Raw genomic sequence first — 20,236 nt, forward strand, 5'->3', positions numbered from 1 at the left:
TTATGTCCGAAGGAATCTGAGACAGTCCAGGAAAGAAAGTGAACCGAGCAATACTGTCTGCAGGAGCCCTTTCGAGGAATCACCCAGAGGAAGCTTCTGACAATCACGTAACCAGAGAGACACTGACTTAAAGCCCAGTAACAAGCAATATAGTTCCTCCTTGAACCAAGACCAAAGGAGGGTAGAAAGGGAGAGAATGCATGTAATGGCTACACATTCGGGCAATAGGGGTACAGCCATAAAAATAAGGGGAGGGGATGCGAAGAGCAGATGCAAAAAGCTTTTAATTGTTCTCAGAAATTGTACTGGTGGTGGTAGAGTTGGTAGCATTAGTCCCAGACCGTGGGGTGAGCGGTGTGAGATAAAGCCAGTAAGGAACAGCGGTCTATTCTGATCTCATCACCCACTGCGCTGTGAGAAACGCGAGTCTCACGCGGAGGAAAACAGCTACAGGTACCATCCAGAAGCGGTTAAGAAAAACCCCGTAGTTGAGAATTTGAACTGGAGATGTCAACGTGCACTCGTCAGGTGTTCCCAGCTCTGCGTGAGCATTCCTAGTCCTGAGATCCTGGTCCTCAATCCCATTTTCCATTGAAAGAAACCAGGGCTTCCTGGAGAAGGGCTGGCTCCAGTTCTGAGGCAGGAAATACACGTGAACCCAACCCACCTTGTCACACCAGAGAGCAAGCAAGCCATCAGAGGCTACTAGGACCGTGTCAAAAGGAGCAGGGGGGAAGGGTTTTTAGGAACTACTATAAAGGACCCATGGACAAAACCAAGGAGGAGTGGAAGCAAGGGAGGGAGGTGGGTTTGGCTAGGGTTGGGGGGCAGTGGGGGGCAGTAAATGCAGACAACTGTCATTGAACAACAAGAAAATAAGTTTTTTAAAGAAAGGACCAGGGACCGACTGGAAGAGAGAGGCTCCATGAGCCAAAGATGGGAAGGACTCTGAGCTACTAGGAGTATAATCATGACAACCAATTGAGCCCCTTGAGTTTATAATGGTATTAAAAAACTAAAAATGAGTCAGTCACTTTCAGTGGCTGATAAGGAATCAATCTGTTGTCCTGACAACTAGCAAGCAAGGGAAAGACCCAAGCATTTGTCCTGCTTTTCATGAAATGTGCCCCTGGGCAACGAAAGGGTGTATGAGGGGAAGAATTTTTTAAGTACTCCAACTAACAAATGACAAAAAGAGTCAACAGAATCAGACTATCACATTTTTCACCACCCAGTAGAAATGAAAGGACCTAAAGCAACGCACACCAATTCCAACCTACACATGAGAACCAACAGATCCAGAATCTCACCGTTTGCCACTCTCTAGAAATTAATGGACCCAGGCCATACTCATAAATGGCTCCTAATGTCAGAAAGCGTGAGGCGAGCAGACTTTACATGCTTCGGGTGTAAGGTGACGCCCCACCTACTGTCTCGCTGAAAGGGCCGAACCTGAGTATGATCAAACCTTTGGACCCAGCTGTAAGTGTGTGGCCATCAGGGAGGACAGGCAATGTGACGAGCCGCAAACTCCAGCCTGTGGAGAAGTGCGTGACTCAGCGTCGTGGGTTCTTCTTCAATACACAAAATGCAAGGGAAAAGAAGGCTGGAAGAGGGAACCCCTGAGAGGAAAATGAGGAACGCTAAATCTCTAGTGTCTAGGAATGCACACTGTGATAAACTACGAAGAAATGCCAGGAAGTGATTATTGTAGACGTTGAGGTGGCAGCCACTTTGGGGGAAGACGGCGGCTCCGACCGGGACAAAGCACCCAGAGGGGCTGCTGGCCAAGTCCTACTTCTTGCCCGGACTGGCAGCTACAAGGGTCAACTCAGAATAACTCCTTGAGCTATACATTTGCTCTGTATGACTTTCTGCATCTAAGTTTCATTGTACAATGAAATGGTAGGGAAAAAAGGGAATGTAAGAAGAGGAAGTGGATGTAGTAAGTCCAGGAGACCCTTCTGAGGAATTAAACTACAAAGGGAGGACGGAAATGGGACGGCGTGAGAGGAGGAGTGGGGTCGGGGAGTCTCGTCCCCCAGATGAGAAATATCACAGCTTCTCTGCAGGCCAGCTGGAATCGCGCAGCGGAGCCAGCAGCCGGACGCCGGCTTCACCCTGGACAGCTGTCTGGCACGTTGAATGAAGGTTGACCGGAAATTCATGATTTTTAATTTTATTTGATTTATAAATGCGATTTGACTTTATAGTTAAAAAACAAGTTGGTCTTTAGATTTACCCATAATAAAAATAATCTAAGCCAACACAGGAAGCCTTAAGCATGGTTCTCTTTGAGCCCTGGCTGCTGTAGCTCAATGGATTGAGCACGGGCCTGTGAAACAAAGGGTCACCGGTTCGATTCCTAGTCAGGGCATATGGCTGGGTTGCAGGCCAGGTCCCCAGTAGGGGACACATGAGAGGCAACCACACACTGATGTTTCTCTCCCACTCTTTCTTTTGAAAAAAGAGAATGGTTCTCTTTTAAAAGCATCTTACTCAATTTTGAAAAAATTTCTTTAACAAAATGTTTATATTAAAGGGTTCAAGAAATCTTTTTGTAAAACTAAGAAATTACTCGGGCCTTATGTTCCTTATTTATAAAACAAAGGAGATGAATTACAGGAGTTCTAGAGCCCCTTCCAGCTCTAACTGGGAAATCCAAAATTTCTAACACTGGGTTTATTTGAAATGAATGTTGTTACAAACAACATTTTGTGTTTTCTCTCCTAAGTGTTCCTCCTCCCTCTTTGCTGGCACTCTCACTGCCCCTCCCTGTGCGTGCGTGCACGGAGGAGGCGACGCCATGTGCTGGTGCGTGTGTGCTGGAGCCAGCCATGGACAGTGGGTCAAATCCCACAGGTGCGGTTTCTGCCCTTCAGCACCGGGCTTCCCACGTCCAGCCCAGGACTTCGCACTCTCCTCTTTGGCCCTCTCGTAGCTCCCCACATTCCCCAACTCTCGTCATGACACTCCCCAGTCACTGTTCGGGTGAGGCCAGCAGCCGTATGGTCACCCAATCCCCACCTCCTGGTGGTATTCTCAAGCTTATGCGGTCTCTTTTCCCACTGCTACATGGTTGGTCTGTGACTAACAGTGTCAGCACAAACAACAGCACTGCCGTGCCAAGATTAGGTTACAAAAGACTGTGGCTCCCCTCTTGGGTCCTCTCTCTCTCCCCACTTGTTCCGGAGGGAGCGGGCTGCCAGCTCTGGAAGACATGCAGGCAGCCCTGTGGAAAGGCCCCTGTGGTGAGCAGCTGAGGTCCTCGGTCCCCAGTCCATGAGAAACCGGGGCTGCTGATGATCCATGGACCTGCTGGCCCCAGAGGGACCTCACCTCAGGGGCGACCACAGCTCTGGCCTCTGTCTGACAACAGCCTCGAGAGAGACCCTGAACAAGATCCCCATCTACGCTCCTTCCAGGTTTCTAACTCACAGAAACTGTGGGATAGCAAATGTTTATTGTTTGAAGCTAACTATGGAGATAATTTGTCACACAGCAAAAGATAACTAATACCGTGGCTTTCAAACTTTCGGACCATGACCCACAGAAGTACAATTAATTCATTGGGCAATTCAGTACATATGCACACACACACTTGGTCTCTTTTTCTCTCTCTTCCCCCCTTCTATGCATTTGTACAGGCATATAAACAAGCGTCCTTTCATGAAACAATACTTACTCCTACCACGCGTCCCTACTACATGCATTCCATCGTCCCTGATTGCAGCCCCTTGTTCAAAGCCTTTCACTCGTTCCCGCGTGGGCATTTTCTGTTTCCTTACAGAGGGTCCCACACTGGTAGGTTTATTTCCATACAGGCTTATATTTTCTATAAATGGAATCACACTGCACATATCCTTTATAAGCTTTTCTTTTTTGCTCAACATGCTTTTGAGATTTACCCATTAATTCTAGTTTATTCATTTTAAATGTTGTATATTTTGTCACTGTATGGATTATACCAAAACTCATTTGTCCATTCTCCCATTGACACTCACTTGGCTTTTTTTTTTCAGTTACAAACTCTCCCATTGACACTCACTTGGCTTTTTTTTTTCAGTTACAAACAACACCAAATTTCTAGTACACATTCTCTCTCGAGTACATAACTAGATGTAGACTTTCTTAAGGGAACAAAGTTTTGACACAATCCCAGCAGGTAGCTGTTACTGGTCTTGTTATTGTCCATCTTTATGTCTCGGCCTGCAGGTTTGTCTGTTTTGTCAAAATGGCCTCAGAGAGGGGACGAGGGGTCAGGCTCAAAAGAACAAAACAAAAAATAAAGCGCTACCCCTTTTTGAACTGCAGGTGCGAACCGAAGGAGATGATGAACACAAGTCATTTTTAATAGCCACTAGAATATCCGGACTCAACTCATCTTGAAGTCTTCTCTCTGTAACCTGCCCATCAGAATCATGGGCACCACTACAGCCTTTATCCATATTTTTAGGAACAAAAAAAGCTGGCCCTGCCTGCGTTCCTCTAGGCTAGGGGTCGGCAAACTTCTGCCAAGGGCCAGGTGCTAAATGTTTTAGGCTTTGTCAGCCTTTACAGACTCTGCCATAACCATCGGACTCGGCTTTCTGGAATGAAAGCAGCCACACAATACACGTATGCTAATGAGCACAGCCGTGGTCCAATAAAACTGCAGTTACAAAAAAACAGGAGGTGGGAGGGACTTGACCCATGAGTGGTAGTTGGCTGATCACTATTTCAAGCAGAAGAAAGCAATTTAGACCAGCAACATGTGCTATTATACACCAAACTTCTAAATTTTCATCTGATAGTTTTCTCCTTTTGGATGGGCAGCTATCCTAAAAACGGATCACACCCACCCAATCCTGCTGAGAGTGTGGATAAATGCTGCCGGGAGGAGTGCAAATGGGTGCACTCGTTTATTCCTTCCACAACTCCAGATAGCTGTGAGCCCCCCACAGGCGACATGCTCCACCAGACACTGGGGACAGACAAATAAAACACACATGTACCCTGTCCTCAGGGCACTGACAGGCTAGCTAAGGGGACAGACATTGCTTTAGTGATTAATTGCTTTAAAAAGCGGTGAAACAGTACTTCCCACTGATCTCTTACTGAAACGTTTATAGTGGCATACACACATCTGGCCAACAGCAGCAGCAGTAATTAAAAAGAATTACTAACACGACAGGCTGACTCCAGTCTGAGGTGTCCAATGCATGGTTAATCTCCTGACAGATCCCATGTGCTCAGAGGACAGCACCCATCCGACAGGTGGGATCCATCCGACAGGCCTGGGTGGGAGCTCTAGATCTAGGCCTTCCTACTTGCGGGACCTCGACTGTGCCTTTATCTTGTAAGTTTTAGTGTGAATGGAGACAGTATTAGCGCCTGCTTTAAAAAGATCGTGACAGCCCTGGCTGGTATAGCTCAATGGATTGAGCATGGGCCTGTGAACCAAGCAACTGCAGTTCGAGTCCCAGTCAGGGCACATGCCTGGGTTGCAGGTCAGTTCCCAGCTGGGGACACACAAGAGGCAACCATACATTGATTATTTCTCTCCCTCCCTTCCCCTCTAAAGATAAATAAATAAAATCTTAAAAAAAAGATCGTGACAGTGAATGAAACAGTGTATGTAAAGCATTGAGCACATAGTAGGGTCTACACAAGTGGCAGTCAATTGCACTGGTCCAGCAGCATCCCAAGTCCCTTGGCCTTGACCTGGGCAGTCACCAGCCCCATGACCCAATGAGATTCCACTCAACTCTCAGGTCAGCAGGCAAACCTTAGAGGCTGCACAGCCCCAGTATAACCAGTAATACCACCACTTCTTCGGAGGCCCAGCTGCATCTCCCCGCCCACTGGTGAGCCTTCACCCCGGCCCTCATCCCAGTCCAGCTCTCTCTCCCCAGGACTCTAGGAACCTGGGATGGTTAGTGTTATGTGCACATTTTGACTGGGCCACAAAGAGCCCAGATACGTGGTCGAGCATTACTTGGGGTGTTTCTGTGAGGGTGTTTTGGACGAGAGTAATCGTTAACTCTGAGGACCGAGTGAAGCAGACTGCCTTCCCTCGTGGGGTGAGCCTCATCTGACCAGCAGAAAGCTAGAACAGAACAAAAAGCGTGGCCTTGTCCAAGTAAGAAAGATTCTTCCCTCCTGACAACCTGAGGACGGGGTCATGAGCTGTTTCCTGCTTTAGACTCAAACAAAAGCCCTGGCTTTTCCAGGTCTTGAGCCTGCCAGCATCCACCCAGGAATGGCCCCATCAGCTCCCCCAAGTCTCCAGCTGGCTGGAGGCAGATCTGGGGACTTTCTAGCCTCCATAATCACGTGGGCCAGTTTCTTATAATAAACCTCTATAATATGAATATATATATTTATACACACACAGAGCTTCTGTTTCTCTGGAGAAGCCTGGCCAGGTCACCAGGACACCAGACCCCAGGCTGCCAGTACAGTGATGGTCTGTTTAGGTCCCTACCTGGCACCCCGAGGTTGAGCAGTACACACCCGCACGCTTGTTCACTGGGCCCGTGCTCTGATCCCCCGCCTCCACAGCCCTCAGGACTCCCACGGAACCCACACTTCCTCACCTCGCCTTCCCCCCAGGGCCATGCCCTCAGCACTCAGCTCCGAGGATCCCAAGGCCTTACCTCCAGGCACACAGCGGAAGCCATCTCCCTGGTAACCAGGTTTGCACTGGCACGAGAAGGAGCCTGGAGTGTTGTAGCAAAAGGCGTCGGGGTGACATTGGCTCGGCTGGCATTCATCCACATCTGCAAGACAGCCCCCAGGCCCAGGACAATGAGATTTCTTCAGCAATCCCCAGTTTACACAGTGATTTAAGCCACTTGCTCAACTCCAGGGGACCTCGTTTCTGATCCAGGAACAGTGATTTAGAATTCACTCAACTTTAATAATCAAAACGCCAAGGCCCCGGTTTCTGCCTTGTGCATTTATTTACGAGTGTGTTTCACCTGAACGATACTGCTTCCATGAAAAGTCAAGCTTGCAAACAGAAAAGAGGGAGGATTCTTTTGTATCATAAAATGATTCTTCTCATCATAAATGAGAGCTTCAAAAATGTCTGAGTGCTGCCCTAGCTGGTGTAGCTCAGTGGATTGAGCGTGGGCCTGTGAAGCAAAGGGTCGCCGGTTCGATTCCCAGTCTGGGCACGTGCCTGGGTTGCAGGCCAGGTCCCCAGTAGGGGACACATGAGAGGCAACCACACATTGATGTTTCTCTCCCACTCTTTTTCCTGTCCCCTCTCTAATAAATAAATAAAAATTTACAGACAGAGTAGTAACTGCTTGACAGGAAGACCTCGGAGACCAGAGAAAGTGCACGTGCTCAGTAACGACGAGGTGGTCTCTCAGAAATTACGCTCTATCCTATCCTAGAAAAGCTTGGACTTCTCAGAAATACTTTGTGGTATAAAATAATCTTGCAAAACGAGGGACTGGGGCACTGTGTTGACAGCCACCCACCTAGAGCCATCCGCAGAGCACTCCGGCAGCCAGCAGGGACAGCTCCCACGTCTGTGAGGACGCTGAGGAGTCATTCACACACACCCCTGACTCTGTGCCCACTCACCCAATAAGGAGGTCGCACCCCTCCTGGAGAGACGACTACAGCAGCAGGCCAGGGGTGTGACTACACACATCTTATTAAATAAACGGCCAGACTGCAAGCTCCAAGAATGCAAGGATGGTTTTCTTTTCATAAAAGACAATCTCCTCAGTTCCTGGCAGACAGCAGGTGTCTAATTGTTGCCTGAACAAGCAAGTCACATGGACCAAATAGTAGGGGGAGGCCAAGTGTCTTCCCCAACAAGAACAGCCCCCAAAGGAAAACGCACAGTTCTGACTAGCAGAGAGACAAAAATGCAGCTCTCTTACCAACAGAGTTGGGCCAATAACTCTTTTACACTCGGGCGAGTCAGGAATTAGCACGTCGTAGGTCCCACATAAGGCACTTCCCAGGTTACGAAGAGAGGAAAACCAGGGTCACCACGCACCTTGGCAGGCCCGGCCATCCCCGGAGAAGCCTGGCAAACAGGAGCAGGTGTAGGAGGAGCCTCCAGTGTAGACGCACTGGGCCCGCTGGGGTATGTCACAGTCGTGCAGGCCCGTGGAGCAGTGGTTGATGGGGCGCTGGTCCACGACAGCTTCGAACACAAGGTGCACAGTGTTGGCAGGAAGACCCGAGACGTCCCCGGGCCCCTCCAGGGTCCTCCACACCCGTGGTTTAGTCCGCTATACGGGTGGTGCCTGGACCCCAGACCTGCAGGCATCTCTCAGGCTTCGCGCTCCCTGCTCCCCCTGGGCTGGAACCCCCGGCTCTCCTGCCTCCTCTCCCCTGCTGCCACCTCCGGTCTGTCCTGGCACACCAACTCCAGGGTCATCCACCCAGCCCAGCTTTCATGTTCGGTCTCACACCCAACCCCCCTCCTCTGGATGTGGAGGTGGAACGTTGTGGGCGCACACACTTGCTAGGGCAGCTCTGCCGGGGGGTGTTTGGGGGTAAGGCCCTGAGACTTCCGCACGATGCTCCGCCGTGGCTCACTGGGCAGGTGAGCCAGGCGCTGTGAATACTGAAGCCAAGGGTGGCTATTTCCCACCAGGGGATGAGAAATGAACCTCCAGGGCAGTGGGAAAGCCTGGGCCTTGGGAGGAGGCAGCCCTGAGTGCCCACCACATGGCCTTGCGTGAACCCCAAACTCTCGGAGCCCCCATTCTCCCCAGTGAAACAGGAGTTACTTGCAGCAGGCTGAGCACAAGGGGCCCAGTAAATGAGACTCCTGTCGTCTCGGGGTCCTGATGGGAGGACCCACGGAATGAGGGCTCAGGAAGTGGGTGGGGGACACAGAGTCTTGCCAACAACCCCATCAGTGCTCTGGCCTTGAGAGAGAAACCGAGGGCTGAGGGTGAGGGGTGATTCCCAGTGGCTGGTTCAGTACTCTGCGGCTCCCACGGCACCATTTAGCTGCTGGTCTTACAGCTCTTAGGCCCTGGCCCTTCAACCAATGAGACGCTGTGGGGGAGGACGCTGTGGGATGGAGGGAAAAGTTTTGGAAAGGAGAGAAATTTGGGCTCAAAATAGGAATTAAAAATTACAATTAAATTGTAAGGTGGGGTTTCACTTTTTTAGGACTGTACCTGGCAGGGAAGGAGCAGAGTGGGTGGCTGGCTCTGAGATGCTGCCACCCACCTGACAGTGGTCCCTGAGACACCCACAGGCCTGGTAGGCTGGGAAACAAGGGAACGAGGGAAAAGGAAGGAGATGCTGGGGAAGGAAGTCACATATCAGAGAGGACAGGAAGGGCAGGGTGTAAAGAGCCCTAGCTGGGTGCTCTCACGTGGCCTGTAGTTACTGCGAATAAGATCACAAAAACGAATGCTTCAAAGTAACTTTCCCCACAATACGACAGGGAGGGAGGGAGAGAGGGAATGCTGGATGAGGCAAAGCTAAGCCTGGCCCGGTTGCACCTGATGGTGTGCAGGTGTGTGCTGTTGCACATGTTGGAAAGATGCACGGTGAGGGCACAGTGGGACCTCGCATTTCCCTGCACTCCCTGCACCAGGCCATGCATCACAGGGCCGAGTCTGTGCAGAGCAGTGTTGGTGTTGTCACATAAAGCTGATTGACAGGTGAGCCGAGGCCCCTCTGTCACGTGCACACACTTTGTGTGTTCCAGTTAGCCGTAAAAGTTTTCACCCAGTGGAGGAAAGCCACAGGTGTACAGAAAATAGCAAGTGTGGAAGTCATAAAGCAGCCCTCCCGTGATGGATTCCAAAGAGCAGGCAATGACCTCTGGCAGCCCCAGCCCTCACAGCCGGCAGGGCACAGTGCCAGCTTCTTACACAGCCCAGATCTTCCTCACTCATCCCTGCTTTGACCCAGAGAGAAACCATCCTGGCCCAGCCCTCCAGCAGGGAGACTGTCTTAAGAAGGATTCCAGGAGAGAGGCACTGACCACTGAGTTACCCAGTAAGCAGCCAGAGCCCTGTGTTGGCTGCCCTGGGGCTGACTTGGTTGGACCCAGGGACCCATGTTCCTACACAGTGTGTCTCAAAGGAGCAATGGAGGGGGGAGGGCCCAGGGGACAGAGCAGCGTGGGGTCTGAAGGCAGAGAGAGAACTGGGAGGCATCCCGGTGCCAGGTCTTGGTGGAACTAACTTCGTGATCCTTGGGTGGTTTTCACACTTGTTTCTGAGCCATGAGATCCACTACTCAAAATCTTGCTCATAAGTGGACACATACAAAAATGGAAGCATGAAGGTTGGGGCCAGAGGCCAGGAGTGTGCCCACAGCCTCCTTGTAGCCTCGAGGGCAGCTCCTGAGGCAGTTTCAAGGGCTCGGGACACAGTGAACCCATGACCCAGTCCAATCTCCTCATTTTACATGCGAGGCCCAGAGGCCCAGAGGCCCAGAGGTTAAGTATCTTCCTCAAAACCCAGTGCCTATGAATAGACACTTGCTCCACGACCCACCCCTGCCCCTCCAGTGAGTGTGGACATCAGGAATGGTCGGATCCAGAAACTCAGGACATCATGCCCCACACATACCCGTCCCAGGACCATGCACTTCACCACCCAAGGGGTAAAGGATCCACTACCCAAGTTCGAGCCAAAATGTAACATAAATGCTGCTACCAAGAAAAGCAAACCTTTGACTCTCCACCTCCAAAAGCAGCGAGGGACCCTGGCCAGGTGGCTCAGTTGGTTGAAGCATCATCCCATACACCAGAAAGTCATGGGTTCTATTCCCAGTCAGGGCACATACGTAAGCTGCGGGTTCAACCAATCAACATTTCTCTCTCTTACAGTGGTGTTCCTCCCTGTCCCCCCTCTCCCCCCACCTTCCTCTCTCTCCAAAATTAATAAACATAGCCTCAGTTGAAGATTTAAAAAAAAAACAGCAGAGCGGTTCGATTCCCACTCAGGGCACATGCCTGGGTTGTAAACCAGTTCCTTGCAGGCTAACTACCAGCAGGGGATGCACAAAAAGGCAACCATACATTGATGTTTCTCTCCCTCTCTCCTTCCCCTCTAAAAATAAATAAATAAATAAAATCTTAAAAAAAAAAAAACAGCAGAGAGGGAAATCAGGACAGATACACAGAAATTGTTCTCTATTTTTTTAAAAAAGAGATGTAAGTTTAGCAGAGCTGAAATCTCAACTCTGCAAAGGGGACTGGCCTCTTTCAATTCACAGATGTTTGGGTCATACTCCAAGTATGAGAACTGCCTGTTCCCCTCAACGCCCTGTGACCTCGGCAGCCTCGTCCCCGCTTCAAGGCAGAGCAAACAGAAAGCACACCAGGGTTGAGCAAATAGCGAAGAAGGGCAAGGAGAGGGTCACTGAGGCCGTAAAAGACCAATCTGTTTTAAACTGGGAAGAAATGCTGAAGTCAGATGGCCCATCCAGCCCACTGCCCTCCAGACTGGAACTATCCAAAAATCTTCGAACTTTACTATCTTGGAACCCACAGTTCAGAGAGCAGCAGTAGGAAAAAGCAGGAAAAGTCGAACAATCAGGTTCTTTGTGCGTGGCGCCTCATCGGCATCACCAAATCATCATCCACCTGAAGCCCACTTGGCCTAATTCAGTCTCAACTCATTGACTTTGAGAAGGCTAAAAGGTTACGGTACCACTGCGGTTTGCAAAACTGAAATCCAGCAGCAGGAGGGCCCCAAATGGACTTTCAGGGGTAAATCAGGAAGAAGACAACCCACGGCGGGAAAGGACCCAAGGGCCTGTGAGGTAGCTCCTTCAGCGTGCACCCCAAGGCCAGGGAGTTCCGGGAAAACAAGTCTAATTGTTTTCACAGCTGTTAAAAGAATAGTAAGAATCAAAACCAGATTCTCATTGTTGTAAGAATGGAATGGAATGCAAAGCCTGCACCCGGTGAGGGGATGGTGCCACGGGTGTGAGCAGGAACAGCGCTCGTTCCTTGCGCCTGTGACTCCCCGGGGAGCTGAAGGACAGGGATCAAGTCGGATTCAACTTTGGAAACTGGCCCTCAACTGCAGAGCCCAGTGCTGCCACCCCTGGCGACACCTTTCCACGGGCACCAACACACACCCCATGACGAAAGAGTCAGAGCCTCTGACCTGCAGAGCTTACCCACACACGTCCCCTCTTCCGAGAACCGATAGCCCTGCACGCACTCGCAGCGGAAGGTCCCCGGGTGGTTGTTGCAGACGGCGTGGCTCCCACAGGCCGAGGGCTGTTCTGAGCACTCGTCGATGTCTGCGGTGAATTTTTTTTTAAAAAAGAAGACTCGTTTAAACCTCTTCACATCACTACACACAATAAAACAGGAATCACTTTTGCCTGCGAGTGCACCTAAACCCAGGCAAAAGCCCAAACTGAATGGGGTTCAGCTTTTTGAAGATACACTGCAGTGAATGTCTTTGTGAAATGATTCAGACACGAGATCTCGGGCAAGATGTCAGCTCCGGGCACAGCCTGGAGGTTACAGAACAGAGTTAGTTCCTCCTGGGGCGGCTGCTTCCACCAGCGGGAGCAGGGTGGAGTTGGCTCATTGAGTGTGGACTCGGCAGCTCACCCCCAGCTGCTGAACCACCCGCAGGGGCGGCAGGCAAAGCCCACTAAGGGCTCCCTTGTCCCCAAGCTGCAGCTCCCAGGGCACTCCGGCACAGGTGTCTGAGGACAGGTTTCTGGGCACAGTGTGCAGACGGCAGGGCCCGGAGGCTGTGATGCCGCCCCCAAGGGACAGGAAAACCTTACCCTGGGAACGTTTCCAAGCTCCTCTCGCCCAGGAAGCCGTATAGACAGGGAACTTGCGTGTTTTGAAAAAGAGGGCCCCCGACCCTCACAGCCCACCTGGAGAGCCACTGGCAGACGGGGTGTGGGACCTGTGAGGGGCGGTCCTGGCACAACCCCCACCTCCATGCAGGTCCACACAGAGGACCCCAGGTGGCGACACCGGGCAACTTCCCCTCCTGTGTCTCATGGTCCTTGCAGTTTGGAAACTCTCCCTAACGTCTAATTTAAATCCCCCTTCTCTAAGTTGAGGCCAGGACTCTACTTCTTCCTCCAGTGAAATGGTGAGCAGTGCTAACTGTCCCTGAGGACACATCACCGTCCACCTGACAGTTATTGTTATTGCTCAGTATCTGGCAAGCCCTTCTCTGGGAAGAGACTTCTCTTGCACAAATCACTCCCTACACCCTACAGGGAACTCCTGGATTATTCTCATAATTAATTACTACTCCCCTTTTGACTCTTTTTTTCATAGCAGCTACTTTTCCCATGTTTCCAGCAACTCCAAGTTTCTCCAATCCGTCCCTCCCAAACGCCAGGCCTCTGAGAGCAGTGCCGTCGCCCCTTTGTTAAATGCCCACACACACTCGAGTCACTCCCTGACAGATTACCTAACACTGTCCTCGCAGACGCCCAGGTGAGAAACACCTGGAAGCCATTCTGCCAAGTGCCAGAGCTCTGTGGTTCAGCTGGAAATCTCCCCCAGTTCCCGTGGGGGTGCCTGCCAGCTTATCAGGGCTGCGCACACTGAGTCACAGGGGCTCACACTCCCTCTCCCCTAAGGCCCTCTTCCAGCCCAAATAATACACGAAGTGATCTGCTTAATGCAATTTCCAATCAACAGCCCCGTGTCTCAGCACATTAACACTCCGAGGCTTGTCCCAGTGGCCCAGAACAAAGCCCGGCCGCACTGGGAGTAAACCCACATTCCGCTGTGCTAATCCGCCAGGACGAAGACTAACCACAGGACAAAGGCAAGTGCCCACAAGGCCACCTGTCCTGTCGGGCGAGGACACCAGAGGGTTTTCTATGACAGTGGCAGATCACGTCAAGCACAGCCGGTCATGCCGTGTGAAGCGAAGCACTTCACCGAGTCGGGAGCCATCCAGGTGCTCCTCGGTGGCAGAGTACAATTTAACAGCAAACATGCAAATATCAGGCTGTCCATGTGAAAACAGTTGAAGTTAAACTCTAAGTTCAACAGGAAGACAGCGTAACACACACCCTGGGGACACACGCTGAGTCCCAACGCTGCCAGAGGCTCACTTGGACCAGCCTCAATTTCCCATCTATAAAAAGAGGAACAGATTTCCCATACAGTAGGATGGCCGCCATTAAAAACACAGAAGACAAGTGTTGGCGAGGAGGCGGAGAAACCGAGGCACCCAAGTGCCGGCTGACAGACGAAGGGATTTAGAACACGTGGCACATCCTTACACCACTGCAGAACCACCCAGCCTTCAAAGGGAAGGAAGCTCTGACACACGCTCCAGTGCAGACGAGCCTCGACGAAGCTATGCCGAGCGAAGGAAGCACGTTCCAAAAGGACTGTTACTGGGCAACCCCACCAATACGAGGTCCCCAGAAGAGGCAAACTCATAGCATGTAGCCCGGTGGTTGCCGGGGGCGGGGGCGGGGGGAGGGGGAGGTGGTTTAATGGGGGAGAGAGCTTCGCTTTTGCAAACAGACGGAGTTCCAGAGAGGGTTGGTGGCGCTGGCTTGCACAGCCCAGCGAAGAATGCCGCTGCACTGCATACCTAAAAGCGGTTCCATGGCAAATTTTACAGGACGTGCATTTTACCACAACTAAAATAATTTTAAAAAGACAGAAGTGATTATCTCATTGCAGTGGCCGAGTTAAACGAGACGGTGTCCATGAAGCAACTCACACCAGCATGCCCGAGGGCGTCAGGCTCTCAGGGCTGCGAACAGCATGCACTTGAGCTTCCCTTCGCGCCTCCGTGGAGTGAGCCTTACAGATGCTGCTCTGCGGCCTATAGTCGGTGCATTGGACCGGCCCCAGCATTCCCGAGGGGGCACCCAGGGGCACGCCATCAGTGCTCATGAGTCTCAGGAGCTGCACCCCTCCCGAAGCACCGGATCCCGAGGCGTGGCCTCTCCCCAACACCCGCCCCAGCCACGTCAGAAGCGAGGCTGTACCGTAGCAGGTGCGCCCGTCTCCTCGGAAGCCGATGGAGCACTCGCAGGTGAACTGGCTCCCGGGGCCAGGCTGACAGGCGGCGTTGGTGTCACACCCGTGTGTGCCGATGTAGCAAGGGTTCTGCAGGGCGTCCGGGGAGCCTTCTGTGAGGACAGAGACAGAAACCTTAGACGCGCCTGCAGGGTCCCTGACAGGGGACCAATATGACCAATGAGGTGTACAGTGACAGTGTTTGCGGGAACATCCACTTAGGTCCAATTAGGTGTACAGTGACAAAGTTCGAGGCAAAAACGCTGGGCAGGAGACCCACCGCCTCAGAATTGCAAACCGCAACCCTCAGCCCATGCCTGCTTTGTGAATCAAGTTTCACAGGAAGCCGCTGCACCCGTGTGATTGCCTTTGGTCTCTGGCTGCTTTTGTGCTGAATCTGCGACAGACACTGGGTGGTTCTGGCACACCCTGAAATAGTCACAATCCGGCCATTTAGCTTCAAAACAGCACCAACCCCTGATGTCTAAAGCTGCAGTTGTCACTTCCGCTCCATGGGGCTAGACAACGACAAACTTGACCAGCTGGAGAAGTGACCTGGGTGTAGTGAGATACCCAACATGACCGAGGAAGAGAAAGGCCCTTAACGCCTGGACCCTAAATAGGCAAAACCCCTGGGGTGTGAAGACTGGGACCATGTGAAATCTGACACGGAAGTCACAGTAGCTCCCCAAACCAAAGCCCCTTCCGCGCAGCCAGAAGCACCCACGATGTGCCAACACAGGGCAGAGTGTGGCGGCCTGTGTGCCTGGCCTTCATCAGGTTTTATTTAGATTTCCTCGGGCCCTGAGCCACATTCCTTTCGGGGACGGGTATTAGAGTGTTTTAAAAGCCCTGCCAAAGCTGGCTGCCACCTTGATGGCCAGCTCTGTAAGATAACTCACAGGTGACCACCCTTCACTCCACCCCAGAGTCATGAGGAGGGCCGAACACGGATGGGTAGGGTTTCTAACAATCACAGATTACAAGGCTTTTTTTTTTCTGTTAGGAGACATTCTTGCACCATTTTCTTCTTACTGAGAGTAGGAGACGAAAAACTGTATGTCACAGAGCACAGACGTGCTGACCCACGATGCCCAGGCCGAGCAGCCATCTCTCACCCCGCACAGGCCCGATGGAGTTGCTCAGGGCGTAGCGCAGGATCCTCTCCTCCTGGTTGTACAAGACGAACACGCTGTCCACCGAGAGCTGCTGGGTGCGGGGCGGGGCCAGCCTGGCGCTGTCGTGGACGCACTCCTGGAAGGTGATGGTCTGGCGCCACTGGTAAGTGTAGACGCTGGAAGGGGCAGCCCCGTCCCTCGTGGGCTCTGTCACAGTGTACTTGCGGGTGGAGGAGGACGTGATCACTGGGGGCAGGAGGGACACAGGCAGGGAGACAGAGGAGAGAGTGTGAGGAGCCCAGAGGCTCTGCCCAGGGCCTCGCAGCCGCCAGCAGCGTCCCTGCCGCAAAGCCTCAGGAAGGGACAGCAGGAGGTGCAGGTAAATGTGACGGTTCACTCCTACATGGAGACTCCGTGGGTGACCTGGGTTTCCCACGCGACTATTGGTTTATTTGCATCTGTGACATTTGTTGCTTCTTCCCATTAAGCGCCTCTCTGTAAGTTCCTAAGCTGCTCAGAACCAACCGGAAGATTCAGGGCTCCTGGGAAGAGATAGGCCTCCTAGGCCACACCTTGGGGGTGACCTCACAACCTGTGTGATCACAACTTGTGTGATCACAGGCCAGTCACTAACTTCTTTAGCCTCAGTTTCTTTTGCAGCCCAGGCTGGGATGAGGGTAGATAATGTAGGTGAAGTTTCTGGAAGTGGGCTGATACAATTAAGATCAACTCCCGTTTATGCAGACCCACCAACTTGACTAACACAGTGCTCACTGCTTGATAGAAGTGACCTGATGTAGGATGCAACAAATAGTGGTTACTATGTATCATCCTAGACTAAGTAATTCACTGACAGTTTAAAAATAAGACAGTAAATGGACTTCAGCAGCCAATTCCTGACACATTACTAAGTACTGGGAGCAAACCTCAAAGGAGACGCGAGAGTCTTCTCTCTCTCTCTTCCCTCTCTCTTCTGTCGGAAGAGAGCCTGGCTTTTCACCCCTTCCATGAATCTCTCAACTTCCTATTTTTTAAAAAAAAGTATAAAAGACTCTTTATATTTGTGTGCTCTACTGCAGTTCAAAATAAAGCCAGAGGATAAATAAAAGATTAGTGTAAGCTGCCTCCCGTCCAGCTCCCACGTGCTGGGCTGCCAGAAATACCGTCTCCTGCAGGCAACCGCAGGCTGGGGTCCCGCTGCGCACCCCACCTGCCCGTCGCCCGCCTCGGCCCCGCAGGGCCTGCCAGGCCGCAGAGCGGGCAACCGGTGCAACCTTCCTAGATGGCAATTTAGGAAGAGCCTGGAAAAAGTTCTTACTGTTTGACTCAGCACTGCTATTTCTAGGAACTGAGTCTTAGAAAAGAATCAGAAATTTGGTCAAGATTTATGATAAAGACGGTTATTTCAATTCATTATGAGAGGGGGAAACTGGGAATAACCAACTTTTAGAAAACAGAATGGTTTAAATTAGTAGCCGTACAATAGCATCATGTAAACTCATTAAAAGGTATTTTCAAAGCCTACTTAACAAAACCATAAAATATTCATGATTTGACATTAACTGGGAAAGTGAAGATATAATAATGTGGTGTAACTGCAATTCCACTAAATAAAGACTGTGTACCAGATTGTAGATTATACAGCGGTATTACGTCAATGTTGAGTTTCCTGATTTTGACCATTGTACTGCGTCGTGTAAAAGAACGCTCTTGTTTTTAGGACAATACGTGAAGTATTTAGGGGATAAAGGATCACGTTGTCTCAGGGGAGGGGAGGGGAGTGGGGAAATCAAACCAGAAAGAAAAAGGACTCACAGACACGGACAACAGCGTGGTGACTGCGGGGAGGGGGCAGCGGAGGTGGGAGAGGGGACAGGGGGATAAATGGTGATGGAAAAATAAACTAAAAAAGAATCACGATGTCTACAACTTACTCTCAAAATACACACGGACGAATGAGACAGAGAGTGACCAACACGGCAAAACGTTAACCACTGAGGAAGAAAGCTGGGGACAGAGTGTGTGGAAATTGTAGGGTTTTCAGTTTTTCTATAAATTTGATATATTGAAAATAAGTTAACTACATATAGATGTATAGCATAATAAAGTTATGCTACTATATTTTGAAATTATATAATATGTTGAGGTATTTATGTTGGGATGTTATATGTATTGGGGTGTAGGTAAAAAGCTGAAAGAAAATACATTTAATTTTAGTAAGAATTACATCTTGGTTTTGCAACTCTTAAGTTACACTTATCTTCTGTTTGTGCTAAATTCTCTGGCGTGAGTGTGCACCGTGTCTGCTGTCGGGACGGGTGGCTGTACGGAGGTATCGCCCTGGGTTTCCGTCTCCGCGGCCCAGGGGCTGCAGCAGCTCGGGCTGTCACAGCGGCGGCTGGGAGCCCCTGGGGGCGCCAGGCTGTCCCCTCACCATCTCGGGAGTAGTGGTAGAGCTCCGTGTAGGGCTCGATGTGCACCGAGGAGCCGACCGAGATCTCCGGCACGCGGCCCTCCAGCTCCGTGTCAATGGTCAGGTGTCCATGCTCGTCAATGCCGCTGAACCGCTGCTTGATGACCAGCTTGCCCGGGTGCCCCACGAAGGTCACCTCAGCCTGGCGGGTGAACTCGCCGCCTGGAAAGCAAAGTCACTCTGTCACCTTGCCATCAGGGAAGCCACCCTTGTGCCTGTCCCTGGCTCCCAGTGCTAGTCACCGAGGTGATAGGACCACACCTCCTCTGCAGATGCTTCAGTTTGGTTGGTAGAAATGGGGCTGGCGACACCTGAGGACAAAGGGGGGACATCCATGTGACATAATTAAGTCACACACAGGGAGAAGCGGCTTCGCAGCCACAATCAGCATCTGAGAAGGGATGGCTCAAGGGTTGTGCAGACAAAGCAGGAGCCCACGGCTGGACACCCAGCTGCGCTGGGTGCTGGCTGGGTGCTGGCTGGGTGCTGGCTGGGTGCTGGCTGGGTGCATGGAAGCCGCTGGGCCTGCAGTTCCTGATGATAACAAGGGCCACAGTCTATCTGGTGGAAACGAGAGGAGATGAACTATGCAGTGCCTGCGGCACGCTGCTGGGTGTCAAGGGCTCCACGACGTCAGCAGGACCAGAACCAGCCCGGAGCGCACAGCACGGTGCAGGCTCGGAGCCCCCCTGGGTCTGTGCAGGGCAGCAGCCCAGACTGGCTGGGAAAGCACTTCCCCTCCTCTGGCTCCTCCCTCTCCCACGTGTGCCCACGCCCACTGTGGTGGGGCACGGCCAACACGCCATGGCCCAGGGTGAAATCGGCGGGCAATCCTTGAGCTAAAAATAGACTTTATACTTGTCAAATTTTTTCAAGTCAAAAGAATGTCTCAGGACATGTGAACATTACATGGCATTTAAATTTCGGTGCCCACGGACGAAGTTTTACTGGAACATAGTCACGCCCATTTCTTCGCATCTTACCCATGGTCACTTTCTCTGGACAGAGACCGAGCGGACTATCTGCAGCAGAGGCCGCACAGCCTGAAGTACTTGGCCAAGCGTAAACTATTTACTATCGGGCCCTCTGCAGAAACAGTCAACAACTCCCGCTTTGTAGCGGCTTCCAGGTGACAGCCCGCTGACTGCACGGGTGCCGGGCAGCCGGGAACTGTTGCAGCACAAGGACCTGCCGCTATGGGAGCTTGCAGACTCCCCGGCCCGCTGCAGGTGGGGCGCGTTACAAAGCCTCGCCCCAGGAGAAGCTGTGCGGGGAGCGGTGGGGCCTGGTCTGACTCAAAGCTCTGCTACATGTACACACCAGCAGGAGAGTGGTTACCAAACTCCGATCTAATGCCTGAGGAATGGGGAGAAAACCCATCAGGCCGTACCTTGGATCCCTGATGGGCAGGTTCCCCGCTTTTCAAATAGGTAGCCTCTCCTTTCTTACAGTGGCCACACTTTGGGCAGTTGGTGTCTGTAGTCTGACTTTGGGAGGGTCACAGCGTACATTCCAGAAGCCCTGCTTTCAAGCCATGGCTGAGGCTCCAGTGAGACTGGGTGGTGAGCAGTGGGCAGGGCTAGGCAGGCAGGGCAGCGGCTGTGTGCCTGGGCCCCAGCCTACAGGCTCTCGGTCCTGCGAGTGGCCAGAGATGAAGGTCGAAGGCTCTGCCCCAGG

General features: G+C 51.8%; 1 protein-coding gene across 1 annotated transcript in view; it reads right to left on the bottom strand.

Annotated features, from left to right (window-relative positions):
* NID1 (nidogen 1) overlaps positions 1-20,236 on the bottom strand; it is a 68,412-nt gene that overhangs the window by 19,415 nt on the left and 28,761 nt on the right. The window contains exons 7-12 of the mRNA XM_037037349.1: positions 18,521-18,721; positions 16,087-16,332; positions 14,938-15,081; positions 12,115-12,240; positions 8,003-8,152; positions 6,639-6,761 (exon numbers count right to left, since the gene is read on the bottom strand). Coding sequence (XP_036893244.1) covers positions 6,639-6,761; positions 8,003-8,152; positions 12,115-12,240; positions 14,938-15,081; positions 16,087-16,332; positions 18,521-18,721 — 990 coding nt within the window. The remainder of the gene's footprint in view (positions 1-6,638; positions 6,762-8,002; positions 8,153-12,114; positions 12,241-14,937; positions 15,082-16,086; positions 16,333-18,520; positions 18,722-20,236) is intronic.

The sequence above is a fragment of the Sturnira hondurensis genome, unplaced genomic scaffold, assembly GCF_014824575.4.
Source record: "Sturnira hondurensis isolate 20B ecotype Veracruz unplaced genomic scaffold, ASM1482457v3 Scaffold0022977, whole genome shotgun sequence".
In the NCBI taxonomy this organism is placed as follows: domain Eukaryota; kingdom Metazoa; phylum Chordata; class Mammalia; order Chiroptera; family Phyllostomidae; genus Sturnira; species Sturnira hondurensis.